General features: G+C 40.9%; 1 protein-coding gene across 1 annotated transcript; it reads right to left on the bottom strand.

Annotated features, from left to right (window-relative positions):
- Positions 1-6,187: 6,187 nt before the first annotated feature.
- On the bottom strand, positions 6,188-17,570 carry LOC139376566 (pantothenate kinase 3-like). The gene is made up of 7 exons (XM_071119304.1): positions 16,879-17,570; positions 13,614-13,966; positions 13,036-13,295; positions 12,358-12,534; positions 12,119-12,242; positions 9,705-9,830; positions 6,188-9,288 (listed from the first exon to the last, which is right to left on the bottom strand). The coding sequence occupies exons 1-7, from the start codon at positions 17,183-17,185 to the stop codon at positions 9,229-9,231; spliced, it is 1,407 nt and encodes a 468-aa protein (XP_070975405.1). The 5' UTR covers positions 17,186-17,570; the 3' UTR covers positions 6,188-9,228.
- Between the last annotated feature and the right edge of the window lie 1,137 nt (positions 17,571-18,707).

Genomic DNA, 18,707 nt, shown 5'->3' with positions numbered 1-18,707 from the left:
ATTCACTGCTCAACTGAGGGACCTTACAGGTATGTGTGGGGTACAGATATAAGGTAGTCATTAAAAAAATCATGTTAAACACTATTATTGCACACAGAGTGAGTCCATGCAACTTATGTGACTTGTTAAGCACAGTTTTACTCCTGAACTTATTTAGGCTTCCCATAACAAAGGGGTTGAGTACTTTCTCATTTTTTATGCATTTGTAAAAATGTGAACAAACATAATTCCACTTTGACATTTTGGAGTATCGTATGTAGGTCAGTGAAAAAAATCTCGATTTAATACATTTTAAGGCTGTAAAACAATTGTCTGCATTTCTAGTTGGTTAAAACCTGTCTGACTCCCATTGCTTCAGCTGCTGAGCCCATGGCAACCACATGCCTGGTTCAACATGGCCAGAGCGACATTATTGCACAGCAGGGAGAATAATCTACTGAGTATCCAAACTATTACTACATAGCCATATCTAGGTCAATTGTTCCTCTAAATGTTGCTGATAAAAAAAATGATAATTTCATGGCATGTTTGTTTATCATTGTTTTGTTAACCTTAGAACTTAGACATTTGCCACAGTCGGCAAAATTTTGATTCTGAAGTTTAGGAGATTCAGTATTGCACTTCAAATTCATCAAGTAAAAACATGGGATCATGCGATAATGTTTGAGCCTCATATAAAAACATAAGACAACGCAAGCAATATATAGTATGTGTCGAATTGACAGAAGGCAGATATTGTGTGGTGGGTTCACGCGGCTGAACTATCGACAATGTGGACTGGGTCTCATGTTCACCATATTTCCTCCTCGGGAAATGGCAAGTTCTCAAAAACGTGCAGCTTTAGTAAAATGTGTAAAACTTTTTCAGACCTTCTTTTCTCTTTGTGTTATGTTAGCGTGCAATAATTTCCAGTTTATATCAAACAAAACATGTGAACCAGTAAATTACGGAATATTCAACTTCGTCGACTTTGTAACATTCTGTTCTTCTAATGAATACCTTTCGTTCTCATCAGCATCGGTCAAAGCGCCAATAGAACACCAGAGGCTGCTGGCTTCGTAGGCTACACATTTTTTTTAAACAATCAATTGGAAATAATACACACAGCACCAACATTTGATAATATTTCCAATAAACATTTTCCCCACAGTTTCTAAGATGGAGCAATAAGGTTCTTACCTTTCCAGACACACACATCAGCTGTTGTTGAATTGCATAGCTCAGTCAAGTCATTTACAGCCAACCTTGTCTCATAGCATTTCGTATTATTTGGTACGAAAATCCGAGACACTCCATTTGGTATGATATGTTACGTTTCGTATGGTATGTTTTAATTTGTTGATGTCCATCAGCCATTGTGTGTGATATGTTACGAATTACAATTTGTATGATTTGTCACACATTTTCTAAAATATGTTACGAATTGGAAATATTTACAAAATGTTACCAATTTTTAAATCGTATATGTTATGAATTTGCAAAACTAATGATATGTTACAAATTCCAATTTGTTGTGGCTAACATTGGCTAGGTGTCTGGGTTGGTAATGCTAACGTTAGCTAGCTGGCTAACGTTAGCTAGGCTAGTGGTTAGAGTTAGGTTAAAGTATTATGGGAAGTGTTAGCTAAAAGGGTTAGGGGAAGTGTTAGCTAACATGCAAAGTAGTTTCACATTAGCTAAAAAATAGTACGTAGCTGAAAAGTTGCTACTTATTTCAAATGCTGAAGTTGGCTGTGATGAGATTCAAACACACAACCTTTTGGTTGCTAGATGTCCGCATTATACACCCTCCATTCGTTTTTGCCCTAAGTAACCTTTTGTCCTATGTAACCATACTAAGCACGCTGGCCTCCCGAGTGGTGCAGCGGTCTAAGGCACAATTGCGATGCACAATTGGCCGAGCGTCGTCCGGGTTAGGGGAGGGTTTTGTCGGCCGGGATGTCCTTGTCCCATCGCTCTCTGGCGACTCCTGTGGCGGGCCGGGTGCATACACGCTGACGCAGTCACCAGTTGTACTGTGTTTCCTCCGACACATTAGTGCGGAAGGCTTCCGGGTTAAGAGAGCAATGTGTCAAGAAGCAGTGCGGCTTGGGAGGGGTCGTGTTTCAGAGGATGCGTGGTTCTCGACCTTCACCTCTCCCGAGTCCATGCAAGAGTTGCAGCGATGGGACAAGACTGTAACTACCAATTGGGTACATTCTTCTCTTCTTCTCTACCCTGCAACTCTTCCCTGGGTCCTTGGTGTACAAAATATGTGTTTGCTGTCATACCTGGCAAAATCATGGTTAATAAACAACTGCAAGGGGGCCTCATCAAATTATATTTTGTATTTTACTGAATTCTGTTTTCTCTTTTTTTATTTTTCCTTGTTTGAAATTTGTTTAAGTTTTTTACTCTCAATATTATAATTATTCATAGAGAAACAAAGAAAATTGATGTTCTACGTCCATGTCAAGGCTTAAATTACAACAGAAGACCATTTTGGAAAAATAAACTGACAAATGTAGATTGAGTGTAATTCCCCTTTAATTGGGCATCTAGCAAGAGAGGAATGTGTTGATCTAGCTATGTTTCTGCGATAGGACTACTGCTGCAGCATATGGCAGAGTTTGCAAACAATCACCAGCCAATTGATACAAATAATCATTATATTGTTCCCCCGGTTAAACCTACTTTGCAGTTAACATTTTATTGAGAATGTTTTTGGGGAAAGTCTTTCTGTCTACCTCATTTGCATCGCTAACTGGCTAAATATGGAGTGATAGACAAACACGGGCACCAAACAGACAGACAGGAGCAATATTGCTGCAAATTAATTGTCTATTTAAATGAAAAAACAAGGATGTCTTTATTGCGTAGGTCTTCACACCTAAGAGTTCATTTGTGATTAAAGCTGTAAATCATTTTGTCAAAATTGCTCAAGCTCAGTCAATTTGGTTGGGAATCATTGATGGACAGCAATATTCAAACCGTGTGTGTCTCTGATTTTCAAGCAGATTTAAGTCAGCACTGAGACCTTCAACACATCTTGGAAAGCCATTCTAGTGTGCCGGCTGAAAAATAAAACTCTAACCCAGGGTTAGGTTTTCAGAAGACTGAAACAGATTTTCCTCTATGTTTTTACCTGGACTTTGCTCCTTTCATATTTCTTTTGATCCGGACAAACTCCCCAGTCCCTGTAGGTGACAAGCATACCCATAACAAGATGCTGCCACCAAAGATGTCCCATAAAATAAAGTGTTCTAATTCCTAATTATATGGCTGCCACCACAATGTTTAAAAATACAGAGCGTTTCACTCTAAATGGATTTGACCCATACCTGACATTTTTCATTTAGGCAAAAAAGTTGATTTATTTAAAATGTTGTATTTTAGTATTGGATGATTTGCAATATATATATTTTAAACACAGGCTTCCTTCTTTTCACTCTGTCATACAGGCCATTACTGTTGAGTGAATGCAATGTTGTTGATCCATGCAGTTCTCTCAGCTCCGCCAATAAATTATGTCAGCTTTAAAATCATTTTAAACCTCATAGTGATATCAGTTTCCATTCTCTTCCGCAGTTAGGATGGCCAGATATTTGCAGTGTCTGGGTGATATGATACACCATCCATAGATTCATTACCATACTTGACCATACTGAAAGGGACATTCAGTGTCTTGGAATTATTTATTAACCTCCCCTGATCTATCCCTGCCTAAAAATGCATCCCAGACATTCTCATGAATCTCATTGGTGGCTCTGAGGTTAAATCATTTTGAGAAATTCACTATACAACTGAGGGATCTTACACAGACAGTTGTTCTGGAATCATGAGAAGCATACATTTGAGTTTTTTACTTATTTCAGAACATAAAAAAAACAACTGAAAATGTGGAGTAGGTTGGGAGGAAATCCCAATGTAAACCCTTTTTAGATTGAAATTTAAGGCCGCAAAATGTGAAATCTGTGCAAGAGTGTGTAGACTTTAACTAGGCACTGAGTGTACAAAATATTGAGTTACATCCTGAATAACTCACCACAGGGTAATGAGAAGGCTGTGCTTGAAAGGATGCACATAAATAACTCTGCAATGTTGGGTTGTATTGGAGTCTCAGTCTTAAATCATGTTCCACAACCAGTCCGTGCCTGTATTTAGTTTTCATGCTAGTGAGGGCTGAGAATCCACTCTCACATAGGTACTTGGTTGCAAAGGGCATCAGTGTCTTAACAGCACTACTTGCCAAGGCAGGATGCTCTGAGCGCAGCCCTCTCCAGAAATCTGGCAGTGGCTTCTGAGTAAATTCTATTTTCAAAGAACCGCTTGTTGTAATTTTGATGAGGCTCTCTTGTTCAGATATCGGTAAGTGTTTGTGTTGTCCGTTTTGGGAAAGTACCTGCGTAATTGCGCACCCAGCTCACTCAGGTGCTTTGCTATATCACATTTGACATTGTCCGTAAGCTTGAGTTCATTTGCACACAAAAAATCATACAATGATGAAAAGACCTGTGTGTTGTCCTTGTTAATGCAGACAGAGAAGAGCTCCAACTTCTTAATCATAGCCACAATTTTTTCCCGCACATTGAATATAGTTGCGGAGAGTCCCTGTAATCCTAGATTCAGATCATTCAGGCGAGAAAAAACATCACCCAGATAGACCAGTCGTGTCAAGTTCGTCTCTCCATTCAAAAAAACTTGTCAATACTTTGCCCCTTGATAACCAGCCCACTTCTGTATGTTGTAAAAGCATTACATGGTCGCTGCCTATATAATTGCATAACGCAGAACATACACTAGAGTTCAGGGGCCTTGCTTTAACAAAGTCAACCATTTTCACTGTAGTGTCCAAAGCGTCATTCAAGCTGTCAGGCATTCCCTTGGCAGCAAGACCCAATTGGCGTCGGGAGCAACTGCTTGCACGAGCGTTACCATTCCACTATCTCTCCCTGTCATGGCTTTTGCGTCACCAGTACAGATACCAACACATCTTGACCACCAAAGTCCATTTGATGTCACAAAGCTGTCCAGTACTTTAAAAATATCCTGGTTTCCAGTGGTTTGAGAAGAGGATGTCTTCCTTAATTGACCACCCATAAACGTAACAGACATATACCAGGAGCTGTGCCAGGCCTGCCACGTCTGTTGACTCATCCAGCTGTAACGTAAAGAATTCACTGGCTTGTATGCGAAGCAGTAATTGTTCAAAACATCTCCTGCCAAGTCACTGATATGTCATGAATTTGTATTCATTTTATTTAACCTTCATTTAACTAGGCAAGTCAGTTAAGAACAAATTCTTATTTACAATGACGGCCTACACCTGCCAAACCTGGACAACGCTGGGCCAATTGTGCGCCGCCCTATGAGGCTCCCAATCACGGATGGTTGTGATGCAGCCTGGATTCAAACCAGGGTGTCTGTAATGATGCCTCTAGCACTGAGATGCTGTGCCTTAGACCGCTGCACCACCCGGAAGCCCATGAAACACTGTTGTTTGATGAAGAAATCGTCTGTATAGTTTTCTGGCCTTTCCCCCCAGCATTGTCCCAGCCATGTCCACAGCAGCAGGAAGAATTAAGTCCTCCAATAGCGTGGGGCTTGCCTGTCCTAGCCACTCGGTAGCTCACCATATAAGACGCTTCTAACCCCTTCTTAGTAATGGTATCTGTTGCTTTTATACGTCATACTACTCGAAAGTCATCTTAATTCTCACCTCAAAAACTCCTGTGGCTGATTTTTCAAATTGGCATGTTTTGTTTCTAAATGTCTGCGCAAGAGTGAAGGTTTCATCGAGTTGTGAGATAGTACTTTTGCACATATAACACACATATAACACACTAAGTGTGTTACCAACATAAGTGAACCCCAAATCAATGTAGTTCTCATCATACTTGTGCCTCTTCGAGGGTCCAACGTCCCTGTCATTTGTTCGGTGCTTTCTTGTGTCGTGGTGCAGGTGTAGTACTGCTGGTAGGTAGTAGCAGTACTACCAGTAGAGCTGGTATGTGTCTCTATGGACGCGGGCCTTACTCTCCCGACGGCATTGTGCGTACCCTCAGTTTGGGAATAGTCGGTCTATGTCATGGAAAGAGCAGGTGTTCTTAATGTTTTGTACCAAGTCTTCACTAGGCAAGTCTTATAAACACACACAACAGGACAAGGCAGGACATCAGAAAGTAAATGCAACAAACTCAACATATCATATGGTTAGAGAACAGTTTTAATGACGACAAGCAAAACTGAATTCATAGCAAGACCCAGCTCCGTAATCCAGTTCAATCAGGTTCAGAGTTACATATATTATTCGCCATGACATGTATGCAGTAATTCAATTCATAAAGCACATTTAAAAATCTGTCCTAAAATATAGCTGAAAACTCCACCAGGTTAAATTGAGATAAAAAATAAACGTATGATGTTAGGGAAGTCAGTTTGGGGATGAGTCCAAGATGGCATCATATTCCTTATATAATGCGCTACTATTGATCAAAATCATCGCCCTGGTCAAAAGTGGCGACCCGTCATTCAGGGTAGGTGGAGCAGATGTACAGTGGTGACCCGTCATTCAGGGTAGGTGGGGCTGATGTACAGTGGCGACCCGTCATTCAGGGGGGGGGGGGGGCTGTTTTCCATGTTATTTTGGCATTAATACATGTCACATATCAGTTTGCAAACAATGCAACAAAAAAATATATAATTGAGTTAATAAAGCCGCATACAAACAGGCAGCACCAAAATACAGGTGTTTCAGCTTAGCTCAGTGCTTTCTGTGGTGGGGCAGGCCAGCAGAAAATAGGAGCATTGCAATGTGATTGGCTCAGTGTTCTGTCACTCATGGGGACACTAGCCTTTAGCAAGGGTAGACATCAAGAATGTGAGCCCTTTGGGTGCTACCCATAGAGTTACATTAGAAGTGCCCTTCCAAGAAGGCTCAACGTCAATGACCAGACAAAATTACATCAAATCACGTTATATGTACAGTAGCTTTGATTGGACTGATCATGTCAACATCTTACTTTCAAAATCTTAGCTAGTCATCATCATAAATCAACTGGCAAATCCTTTTTAATCCTTGTCATATGAAGAGAAATAATGAAGATAAATGTCTAATACATAGACATAAACATTACACAACAACTTGGAAATCGCAAATTCAACAATGAGTTGTTTGGAAGGAATCGGTGACAGTGGCTAACAGCAAGCATTGCAACTGGGAAGTCAGACTGGGAAGATACGTTTTGAACAGTCATCCAACTCAAAATTGTAAATCTTTTTCTTTGATGACAACATTTGCCAACATACGACTGCCGCGCACAGCAAGGTGAGACCAAAAATGTCTTAAATGCTGCTGCATAAATTATGCAATATGCCAGGGAGATATGGTCATATCAGCTATGTTTTTTTTTAAAAGGCAGTAAACCAGGCTGAATGAATTGTTTTGCTGCCAGACAAGGCTCCGCTGATAGCCAGGTGTAAGCAGTGGTAAGGATTCACTCCATGGTCCTGAAAAGAAAGCTCTGCTGTCGGGACAGCTTTATGTGGACCCTAACAGTTTGTGGGCACCGCTTGTCGCCGTTATAGTGCAATTAATGTATTGTTTAGTGTTGTGTTGTGTAGTGGCTTTGCTGGCATGCACCTAAAAAAAATGGGGGGGGGGGGGGGGGGTTCCACACCAAGATTTACATGCTAAAATCACCACTGGTGAATTATATATGGAAAAGCGTGATCTGTTCCTAAGTATCGCACTATAGGGAATAGGATGCCATTTCAGATACAGCGTGGATGTATTGTTTGTGTATTGGTCGTGGGACCCTCTGAAGTGGACAGGAAGGCAGAAGGGTATGCAGCTCACAGCGGTTCACAGGCCAGCTATGCAGTTTCACTTGAAACCAAAATGCCATCATGAAATGTCATGAAATTTAACCAAGAGATCCAGTAGGAGAGTCAAATCTCCTTTCGACTAGAGTACTCAGCACAGTACATCCAAAACAAATATGAAATTACTATCATAAAGCATATACTGATTATTACAGGTAGGAAGGCAGGCATAAATGGTCCCCATCTTTGATGACAATGAAAACAACTGTAGTAAGTAAATATTGTTAAAGTCTCTTCACATAGAAGTGGACACTTTGCGTAGCACTGCTTAGTGAGTCAGTGATTTGGCTTTGCTGAGGAACATGTACTTAATAATGATAATTAGGTGGTTGCTTATATTTGTCTTATTTCAAACACGTGCATGTGTGTATTAATACGCATGTGTGAATTGAATAGGTGTTTTTCTGCATATCCCAACTCCCCTGGAAAGTGGAGTCACAGACAGGGTCTATTTTTTGAGGTTTCTAATGATAATTTAGTACTGAAGGCTTGGTTCTAAAGTTAACTGTTTCAGTAAAACAGCAATGGAATTATAAGGCATGGGACAGGAAAGAATATACATAATACTGGATTCAACTGAATACAGACTTAGTATTTTGGGCACTGGTCATTCTACTGCCACTGATAAAAATAGATGCATTATGTAAAGTGTTCTAAGGTTTTTCTGCATATTATTAAGCAATATCAACCCGCAACATTATCAGTCAAATTTAGCTATTGCTTAATGGTCCATATTCCACAAATTGGCAAATCCACAGATGACGGGTTGACAGGATGGGTTGATAAGAGTAACTGCGTACGATTCACATATTCAGTAGGGTAATACATTTGATTATATCTCAAATCATATCACAGAACATTGGGATAGGACGATTGATTAGAAAAAAAATGCAAAAGCTAGTTGTAAGCTAATGCTTTAAGTTAAAGATCAATGTAACTACTTGCATCTTGTAAGTACTTTATACAATTTAAATTAAACAAATAAGGGAGCAATAAGATATTTTTTTGGGGGGGGGGGGGGGTTCTCAGATCACTAAAAAAGTAAACAAAAGCAAATACACACGAAGGATCAGGGGTCAGTAGCGTTTGGCTTAATCACACATTCAATATACAGTTAGGGTTTTAATAAACAATAAGTACCCAGGTTTGCTTTTCAGTGGCAAATAAAACACCAACCTCATCTCCTCCAGCCTGCATTCATAATATTGAAAATCAATTTTCTTAAACATCAGCAGACGAGGAGGAGGATAATTAGTAGAACCTCTTAAAACAGTTAAATTATCCAAATGTATTTTCCCCATTTCGTCCAGTCAGTAGCAGTGTCTTGTGGTGAGAGTTTGGGTTTCGCCTCGGTCTGTCTCTGTCTCAAAGGTCATCTGTTATCCTCAGTAGTTCCAGGAAGGCACCGACAGCCCCAAAATAACCCTGAAAAAAACAGAGTGGCTCGGGTTAATTCATTATCTGTTTAGGTATTCGGCCAGGTTATCATCAATAACCTTGATATTCCTGCTCAGCGCCCAATTGTAACCTATCCAAATATATGCAAATGATCTGTTGTTTACCCTTTTTATTGTACAATTAGACTAAAACAAGTGTGCTGAACATCCCTCACATAACACAGAATGTGGGCGGCAGGTAGCCTAGCGGTTAGAGTGTTGGGCCAGTAACTAAAAAGTTGCTGGATCGAATCCCTGAGCTGACAAGGTAAACATCTGTCGTTCTGCCCCTGAACAAGGCAGTTAACCCACTGTTCCTCGGTAGGCCGTCATTGTAAATAATAATTTGCCTAGTTAAATCAAAATAACACATATATATATATATATATATTGCAAACTACTTACCTCATGCTCTAAGAAGAGAGCTTTTAATTGTCCTTTGGACCAAAAGTCCATGGCATACGCAAGCAGCTTCGTTGACACAGTATTGATTCTCAGGAAATTCCCAACAAACACCACTCTTTCAATTTTCTGAAAGACAACATTGAACCATTGGTAAACCAGACATTTTTAGAGCTTGCAAGAATGACCGTTTCATAAAGCAAGACAGAATTAGACATTTCAAAAGTAAGATGTAAAAAAAAAAGTAAACATTTTTTTTGTTTAAAGACCTTAGGCCAGTTCTCTCAGACTAATAGCCATAGATAAGGGACGTCAAATTCGTTCCATGGAGGGTTTAGTGTCGGCTGGTTTTAGTTTTTTCCTTTTGAATAAGACCTAGGCAACCAGGCTTAACATTCACATTTTTACATTTTACCATTATTTAACTAGGCAAGTCAGTTAAGAACAAATTCTTATTTACAATGACGGCCTACCCCGGCCAAACCCAGACAACACTGGGCCAATTGTGCGCCGCCCTATGGGACTCCCAATCACGGCCGGATGTGATACAGCCTGGATTCAAACCAGGGACTGTAGTGGCGCCCCTTGCACTGGGATACAGTGCCTTAGACCACTGCGCCACTCGGGAGCCCAAGGTGAGGGGAGTTCCTTCAGTTCCCAATCAGTGACCTTAATTCATCAGTCAAGAACAAGGGAGGAGCAAAAACCCGCAGACACTCTGCCTTCCATGGAATGAGTTTGACACGTGGCATAGATGGATGTATTGTTGCCATCTAGGGGAGAGAACCTGACATTACAGCAGTGGGAGGAGCTGTCTCACGCTTCAGTGACTCAGCAGCAAGGGAGAAAAAGATTGAGCAACAGCCAAGAATGAAGAGCTCAACTCCTGTGAATGACATAGTTGCGGGGCTAACAGAGTAAGTCCGCTCATTCTAAGTAAAGCTCTACCGACAAAAAAAAAGCGCTGCACTTTGCAGGCTGGTTTTAAGACTTCCCCCAATTGATACACTGTACACTATATGCATAGGTAGCTAGAAAGCTGAATCAAATGTGCATTTGTGTACCTCGTGCTCAAAACACTACAATGGGGTTACTCATGGGGCAGATCATTTGCCCACTTGATATTTGTGTCAGAAGACTTCCTGTTGTTGTTCTATGTGCTTTGATAGCCCTGTACAATGCTGCTTGATCTCCATGCCACAAGGCAACACTGTAAAGAAGCTGAAAGCACACAGAGTCCATTCCCATCATCCATCACACTGGCTGCCGAATCCACTTCACTCCTTTGCTTTATGGTGAAATAAAAATCACTTTGAGAAAGTTGACCCCGTACGTTACAGTCACAACCACAGTGTGGTATATTCTCACTGTTTGAATCAATGTTCATTTTGGCAGCTATTTTAAATTGAGTTTTAGTCTTGAAATACATTTTAGTCTTAGTCACGTTGTAGTCGTTTCATCCTACGTCGGTTTTAGTTATTATCAGTCGACTAAAACTAGACTATTAAATAATGAATATTTAGGCTTTTCCAACTAGACCTACTATCCCCATGTAAACCGTAGCTGGCTACATTGATATTGTGGCAGATTGTAAACAATAACAGCCATAATTAACCACGTAGGCTATAAAGCCTTGGCTACAGGTTAAACAATTTAGAGCTCTGATTTTCTCCCCATCATAATCGTCATGGGGGGGGGGGGGGGGGGGGGTAACAGTGGTTTCCTTGAAAAGAGGAGAATATGAAAATGCTGGAAGTATTACTTCACTCCTAATATCCAACAAATAGCATTTGTTTTTCCCATAAGGAACAAGCTACCTCAACTCGCATTTGCAGACCGCGGCGTGAGAGCAGCAACACAAGCGAGTGAATAACAGCACACATGGGAAAATAGAGCTTCTGTTGTGATCAAAGCAAAGACAGCCTACATGAAAGTACAAGAGAGTGTAAACATTGTTGTTTCTAGTTGAGGTTAGTTACAAGTCAAGTGTCCTGGCTTCTCATCAGTTGAAAAGACTAACGAGTGATTGAAGTGACCACCTGGGAGCTGTGTGGGACAGCCGGGCAGATCAGCTCAGACCGTGCAACTGAAAATTGTTAATCCTGCCAATGAGAGGATTGCATGAAATAATCTGCATGCATGTATGCTTCGTGTCAAATTAAATGTTCATTCGTTTCATGTGGAATTCTCATCTTGTCATATTTCCGTAGACTAAAATGAAAAGTAATTAGTAATAGTTATCGGGGGTTTTTTTTTCAGGGCATCTCGTTTCATTATCGTCACAGTTTTAGTCAGGAAAAATAGGTTGTCGACAAGTATTTTTTGTCAGAGTTATTGTTGACGAAACTAACACGGTTAGAATTACTCATTGAAGTAAGACTTCCACTGAAACAGAAGTAAATACATCTACTTTGTACCTCATTCACCGCACACATACGAGCAATAGAACCAATGTTGTTGGTGATGGTGACGAGAGTGGCTCGGGCTAGGTCCTCCTTACTGATGCTGACACGCTTCTCCTTGCTCATCATATGACCAAAACTGCAATGAATTATTCACGGGGTTAGTTTCCATAATACTCCGTTTTCAAAGCATACTGTTACTGGAAGTCTTGAGGTTACAACACGTATCATGTATCAGCTAACTTAGAGCTCACCTAGATGCAACTGCAGACCCCTGGAGGCCGAAGCGTTCATAGTCTCCTCCGTAGATGTCCTTCACCAGTTTGTCCACGTTGCTGCTGTCCCCCTTCGCTGCCATTTCCAGGGCCTCCTCGAAAGTCTCGCAGCCAGTCAGCAAGCAGCACAGGCCTAGGAAAGTACCACCTCCCAAACTGTGGGGGGGACAGGCAATTAATGTGACCTACTACTCTATGGGTTGTACCACTGTTTAGCTTGCAGGAAACAACCCACTGGGCACAGACATCATTTCAACGTCTAGTTTTGGTTTACATTTGATTGTCAACAGTGATGAAATATCACCATGTCATTGGATTTAGGTTATAAATTTGGCTAAAAAAAATACAAAATTCCCTTACGTTGATTGCTTTTTCTTTCTTTCATCACATTACATTTTTTCTTTGTTGAGATTACATGGAAACACCAGTTTTTGCCCAGTGGGAAAGTTGTATTTGACTAAGAAGTTATTAACTAGTTACCGCGGTAACTATTATCTAGACTCAAAACAAGAATACTTTGAATACAGATGAACGCGAGCAATGACAGAACTGTGTTACCAATGACAGATCAAATAAATACAGCTATCATGATGTGGAGTGACACAGGATTACCTCTGTTTGCCTACACTAAAACAGCAACAGATTACATTTATTTACCTGGTGCCTGTGACCCGTTTGTAGTTGTCCTTCGAATAGACTGCCAGGATGCTGACCCCTGAGCCAATGTTTACCAACAACATGGGGAAGGGGTTGTCAAGGCAACATGCTCTCTTGACACAGTTCTCACTCTCGGGATCAGAGGGGTTCTCGAAAAAGTAGCACTTTGGATGGCCATTGAACCCCACTGAGTCCACATAGAGAAGACCATGGATAAGGCAGTCCAGTTCATCTAGCTTCTGTAGCTCTAGGTTGGCGATCTGGGAGATGGAAAGCAGAAGATCTATAAGACTATAGGACAGAAAGAGAAACTGGAGTGGTTTTGATATGCAAAGGTAACTCCTCCAAGAGCATGAACTGTCTATAACACACCTCAACCAGGCAAGCCTAAACCATCAACACCTACTCCCATCTAATCACATAAGAAACCATGTTGCCTGTAATGATCACGCCACAATATAGTTAACTGACTAATGACATGTAATAACATGCAATAAGACATGAATTCACATCGCCTGTCACTTTCAGTCATTCTCCCTGGCCGACAACACCCAATCGTTCTAGCAACCACCACGCACCGTCCTAAAGTCGTCCTCAAACTTGTACGCCCCTCCGCCGGTGGCACAGAGTGTGGTGTGCAGGCTGGAGAAGTTCTTGTCTCTGCCCATCTGAATGAACCCCAGCATGTCTTGGGTGGGGAAGCGGATGAAGTGCAGGTTGCCCTTCCGGCCGCACATGGTCAGGTTTTTCAGCTCTAGGTGGACATCGCGGATGCCTGTGTCGCCGTAGGCCACATTGGAGGTCAGGTAGTGGCGGATGCTCTTCAGGCTCTCCACCTCCTCCTGCTCCTCCTCCGCCGTGATGTCCTTAGGCTCAAAGTAAACCAGCTTCACCAGGGTGCCGCCGATGTCCATCCCAAACCAGGGGAAGGCTGGAACAGAAAACAAAATTTGTTTTGAGAGATTAGTTGGTAGATTCAGGAAAAGCTTGGTCACCATTGCCTGTAGAAAAGCACTGTTTAGCTCTTTTGGAATTGTGCAAAATCCTCTATGGAGAAATGCATACTCTCAAAACAGAGGGCTCTAGTATTCTGTCTATGTCACAACTAAGCTATTGCTCCATATAAGTCTACCAATGAACTGTGCTAACTGAAACTTACTCAAACCTGTTGCATTTTCTAACTTGATTTCACTGAAGACGAAAGCATCATGGCATATTATGCACACATCATGTCTTCATATTAGTAGATCATTGTGACATGTTTCTCTCTTTTTTTGGAGAGAGGAAGGAAGGGAGAGGAAGAGGGTCGTCTTAAATTCACAGCAGTGTGTTTGCTCTGCAACAAAAGATGAGGGCTTTGTTGCCATGGAAACCCCAGCATGGAGAGAAGATTGCCTGGATATCCTGCCTAACTCTCAATTAACTCTTGAGTGTACAGTACAATGAATATGTAGTCAATACATCGGCAGGCAAACTGGTTCAATAGCACTTCATTTGACAGAGGGGTGTATAGTCCCTTATTGCTCATTCCACAAATCAGCCTGGTTACATTCAACTACAGAAAAGCAGTAACCAAAAGACATGCTTGAGGTGCTTAAAATAGTCAAATTTGAGATGTAATTGTTGATTTGGTTCTGGCTTGCAATGATACCCAGATTACAACACCATTACACCTCTGATATATGGTCGATCCAATATATCAGAGGTACTGGAGGCACTGGTGATGTAATCTGGGTTGGACAATCAATTTCTAGTAGAGGAACTTGACATAACATGAATATATTGATCTCAGCAAATGTGTGAGTGTCTACTCTGGAATCTTCACTGACTGGAATCACATGCTTTCAATGTCTTCAGTCAGTTGTGCTACAGACAGATCCTGCATTGCAATGGTTTCACTGTAAATTTACAGAGGACTGAATGCTTGAATTTCTGCCACTCATTCTCAAGTAATGGCTGAGCTATATTGCTTTTACTATAATTTCACAGTGGTCACATGTATGTGCAACAAAGGACCAAAGCTCAAGTCAATGGAAATTATTTAACGGCATACATTTTCATAGTTGAGTCTGATTGGCAAAGCCTAGCTCTATTTGGGCTCCCGAATGGCGCAGTGGTCTAAGGTACTGCATCTCAGTGCTTGAGGCCTCACTACAGACACCCTGGTTAGATTCCAGGCTCTATCCCAACCGGCCGTGATTGGGAGTCCCATAGGGCGGAGCACAATTGGCCCAATGTCGCCCGGGTTTGGCCGGGGTAGGCCGTCATTGTAAATAAGAATTTGTTTTTAACTGACTTGCTTAGTTAAATAAAGGTTCAATAAAAAAATTGTCATAAAAATTGGGATTCAGTTTGTTGCATCCAAGTGGGAACTACCAATAAGAGACATCAACAAAGCATATGATGCTTATTCAATTGAGCATACTGGAAGGTAAAAATGTTGTATTTGTCTTCATGCCAAGTGCATTTTAGCAACTTGCTGCAATTGTCCACAATCCCTTCCATTCAATTATATAATAGAAGTGGTATTTTTGGATTCAAGACTTCTTTCCACAGTTCCCAGAGGAATGCAAACAAGCCAGCAGTGTTGTAGCAACGTCTTGGACAAATGGCTGGGTTGCAGGCATTGAAGACAGATAAAGACCGCTTCTAACTACACCAGCCAAATAGTTCCTGGCGCCAAAGTGTAACATTTGTAAAATTGCTGTTTGTTTGCTTAGATTTGATTCTGCCAAGGTAGCAGATGTAAATAAACAAATAAATGAAAGTAAGCAAATAAGTATATTTCATCCATTTAAAATAGAGTAAAAACTCGTACCTGTTTTTCTTAAACAACAAACTTAATTGTGATCCTCAGGTCAAGTTGCTTATGGTCAAATACACTTCATACCAAGACTGATAAGTAGTATCACTCAGTCCTAATGAATTGTGGCATGATGTCATCACAGCAATAAGGCGGACTACATTTTCCTGACATAGTGACACATTTGTTTTACAGTGTTATATTGGAGACAAAGAAAGATCTGTGCTATTCATGGAGCTGGCTGCTCTGTCAGTTTCTTCAGCCAACTTCCTTAGACAAGTACTGGCGGCTGATTGGTCGACATTATGTGGCTCTCATATCAGCAGCGATTTCAGCACACCTCCTGACTTTGGAACGACCAATGAAAAATGGCTCGACGGACAACATCAAAGATCTCACAATAACAAAGGGGACGAGAGAAAGAGAGGCTAAAGCTCTATTACCAGGAGGGTTACATTCGTGTAAAATACAAATTATTATTGCATAGTATGATTAAAACATGTAGAATTAATACAGAATATGGTGTTTGATTCTTATTGCTTGCTAAATTCTTCATTTCTCATAGACATAAATAGCTTATGGAATGTACTTTGAGGATACAGGAAAACGAAAAATGTCTCCACATAGGAGTACAGGCCCATTATTCATTACAGAAGCCGTATCAATGGGAGAATTGGGCGGATAGGCTTCCTTATTTACATTCTTGGAAAAGCCTCGCAACGCGATAAAGCGATATTCTATCCTGCAGCATAATGTCTTAACTGGTTCATTGTGTCATCCAAATAGACTAGATATGGCACCATAGGAAATCTAGGCGACTGTCACTTTGGACACCCAGAGCTATGTGCAATCAATACTTAGGCCGAACCCCCCTCCCTTTCATTCCTGAGAGGTTGCTTTGAAATTGTGTAGGGCAGAATTTGACCGAATGTGTAGTTTCAATGTCGTATAATTTTCATTTTAGATTTTAGACAGCCGAGATGATTGACATCATCGATGCTGAAACAGTGTGGAAACGAGTCATATTGTGTCCTACTTACGCGGTCGGTTCTTTTTGCCAGAATCCATTCTTCTCCTGAGTCTGCACCGCTTTGGAGGCGACCCATTATTATGGGCATCCTCCTGAAGATGGTGGACATTTTCAATTCCATTATGGCTACAACCACCACTACCACTACTACTACTACTACTACTACTACACCCGCCACTACCACTGCTACTGGTTCCGTTTGAACCTAAAACATTGCAGCTCCCGTTGTCAGTTTGTGTAGGCATGAATCCATTTGTCAAACCATTCTCTTGGCAAGCGCCTGTTCTTTTCTGATCCGATGCTTTGCCATTATCCATTTTTTTTTTTGCGCAGGGAAAGCACTAGCGGGCAGTCTCCGAAAGGCGAAATCTGTCCGCTTTCCTCGGCGATGTTTCTTCAAAAGAATGTCAGGCTATTTGGTAAAGATCTATTACGGCGATAAAAAAATAATGATGTTTGGTCGATGTGGATAATGGGACAACAACTGCTAGAACGTTTGACTAAGGTCACTGTCTTTATACAATCTATGGGTCACTGTCGGTCATCTTGCTTCATCATGCTCCTCTTGCGGCAGCTTCAGAATTAAAACAGCCAGCAGCCTACGTCATTGTATACAGGCTGTTTCTTACAACCCCCAATTTCCCCTGTGGGTATTATTATTACATTGCTTTATCATGCTCCTCTTGCCGCAGCTTTCCGAGTAAAGATAGCCGGCAGCCTATGTCATTGTACAGGCTGTTTCATCAGCCTGGTCTCGGAGCATTTTGTATTATTCTGTACGTAAATTCTGTACGTAGATACAACTTTTCGTATGATATATTACATTTGGTATAGTAACATCATTTTACGGTGGATCAGTGGCCATATAACACCAACGTCTAGCAACCCAGAGGTTGAGAGTTCAAATGTCATCATGGGCAACTTTAGCATTTTAGCTAATTAGCAACTTTTCAACTATTACTACTTTTTAGCTACTCTGCAAACTACTTTTTTTTTCAACTAAACCTTTCCCGAACCCTCACCTTAACCCTATTAGCTAACCTTACCCTTTAACCAACTCCTAAACTTAACCTTAACCCGGACCCCTAGCCTAGCTAACGTTAGCCACCTCGCTTGTTTTTGCAATGTTACAAAAATGTTAAATATCATACGTTGCAAATTTGTAATCCATTATAGGTTTCACAAATCTGTACGTTTTGCAAATTCATAACATATAAAACGAATTGTAATTTGTAACATCTCATTGATGGACATCCACAAATTAGCACATATCATGCGAAACATAACATATCATACTAAATTGTGTCTCAGATTTTTGTACAGAATAATACGAAATCCTCTGAGACCAGGTTGGTTTATTACATTTCTAAACGACTCTTATTGCTGTCTCCCTTGCCCAAATCAGTTACTGTTATATTGTTACACATGGTCTCTGACATTGCTCATTCTGATCTTTCTTAATTACAACTTTTTTTGTGGTGGTGGGGGGGGCGGGGGGGGGGGGATTATGTGTGTGTTGTTGTTTTTTTAAATTATTGCTAGGTATTAGGCCTACTGCCCTGTTGGAGCTAGAAACGCAAGCATTTCCCTGCACCTGCGATAACATCTGCAAATCTGTGTACCCAGCCAATAAAATTTGATTTGATGAACTGACTAGGCTAAATTTACAGTGTATTACTGCGTAATTGTTCTTGTAGTGCAGCCTATCAAGAATTGGGCTAATTATGCTACATTGTTATACTCTAGGTCTACTTAAGAACGATGTACAAAGCCTCATTACAATTATTGGCTGTGTTGTATCCTACCTACAAGGCCTAATAAGAACCGAGTACTGCTAGA

Source organism: Oncorhynchus clarkii, chromosome 20, assembly GCF_045791955.1.
Source record: "Oncorhynchus clarkii lewisi isolate Uvic-CL-2024 chromosome 20, UVic_Ocla_1.0, whole genome shotgun sequence".
In the NCBI taxonomy this organism is placed as follows: Eukaryota; Metazoa; Chordata; class Actinopteri; order Salmoniformes; family Salmonidae; genus Oncorhynchus; species Oncorhynchus clarkii.
Note: the sequence above shows the minus strand (reverse complement) of the source record. Positions and strands in the feature narration are given on the sequence as shown.

What these genes read in the sequence shown, in the direction of transcription:
- LOC139376566 (XM_071119304.1), bottom strand. Translation starts at nt 17,185, where the DNA reads ATGGATAATGGCAAAGCATCGGATCAGAAAAGAACAGGCGCTTGCCAA. An exon ending in GGGTCTGCAGTTGCATCTAG is followed by an intron (nt 12,243 to 12,357) that starts GTGAGCTCTAAG and finishes AATTCATTGCAG; the next exon opens with TTTTGGTCATATGATGAGCA. An exon ending in GTATGTGTGCGGTGAATGAG is followed by an intron (nt 9,831 to 12,118) that starts GTACAAAGTAGA and finishes GTTGTCTTTCAG; the next exon opens with AAAATTGAAAGAGTGGTGTT.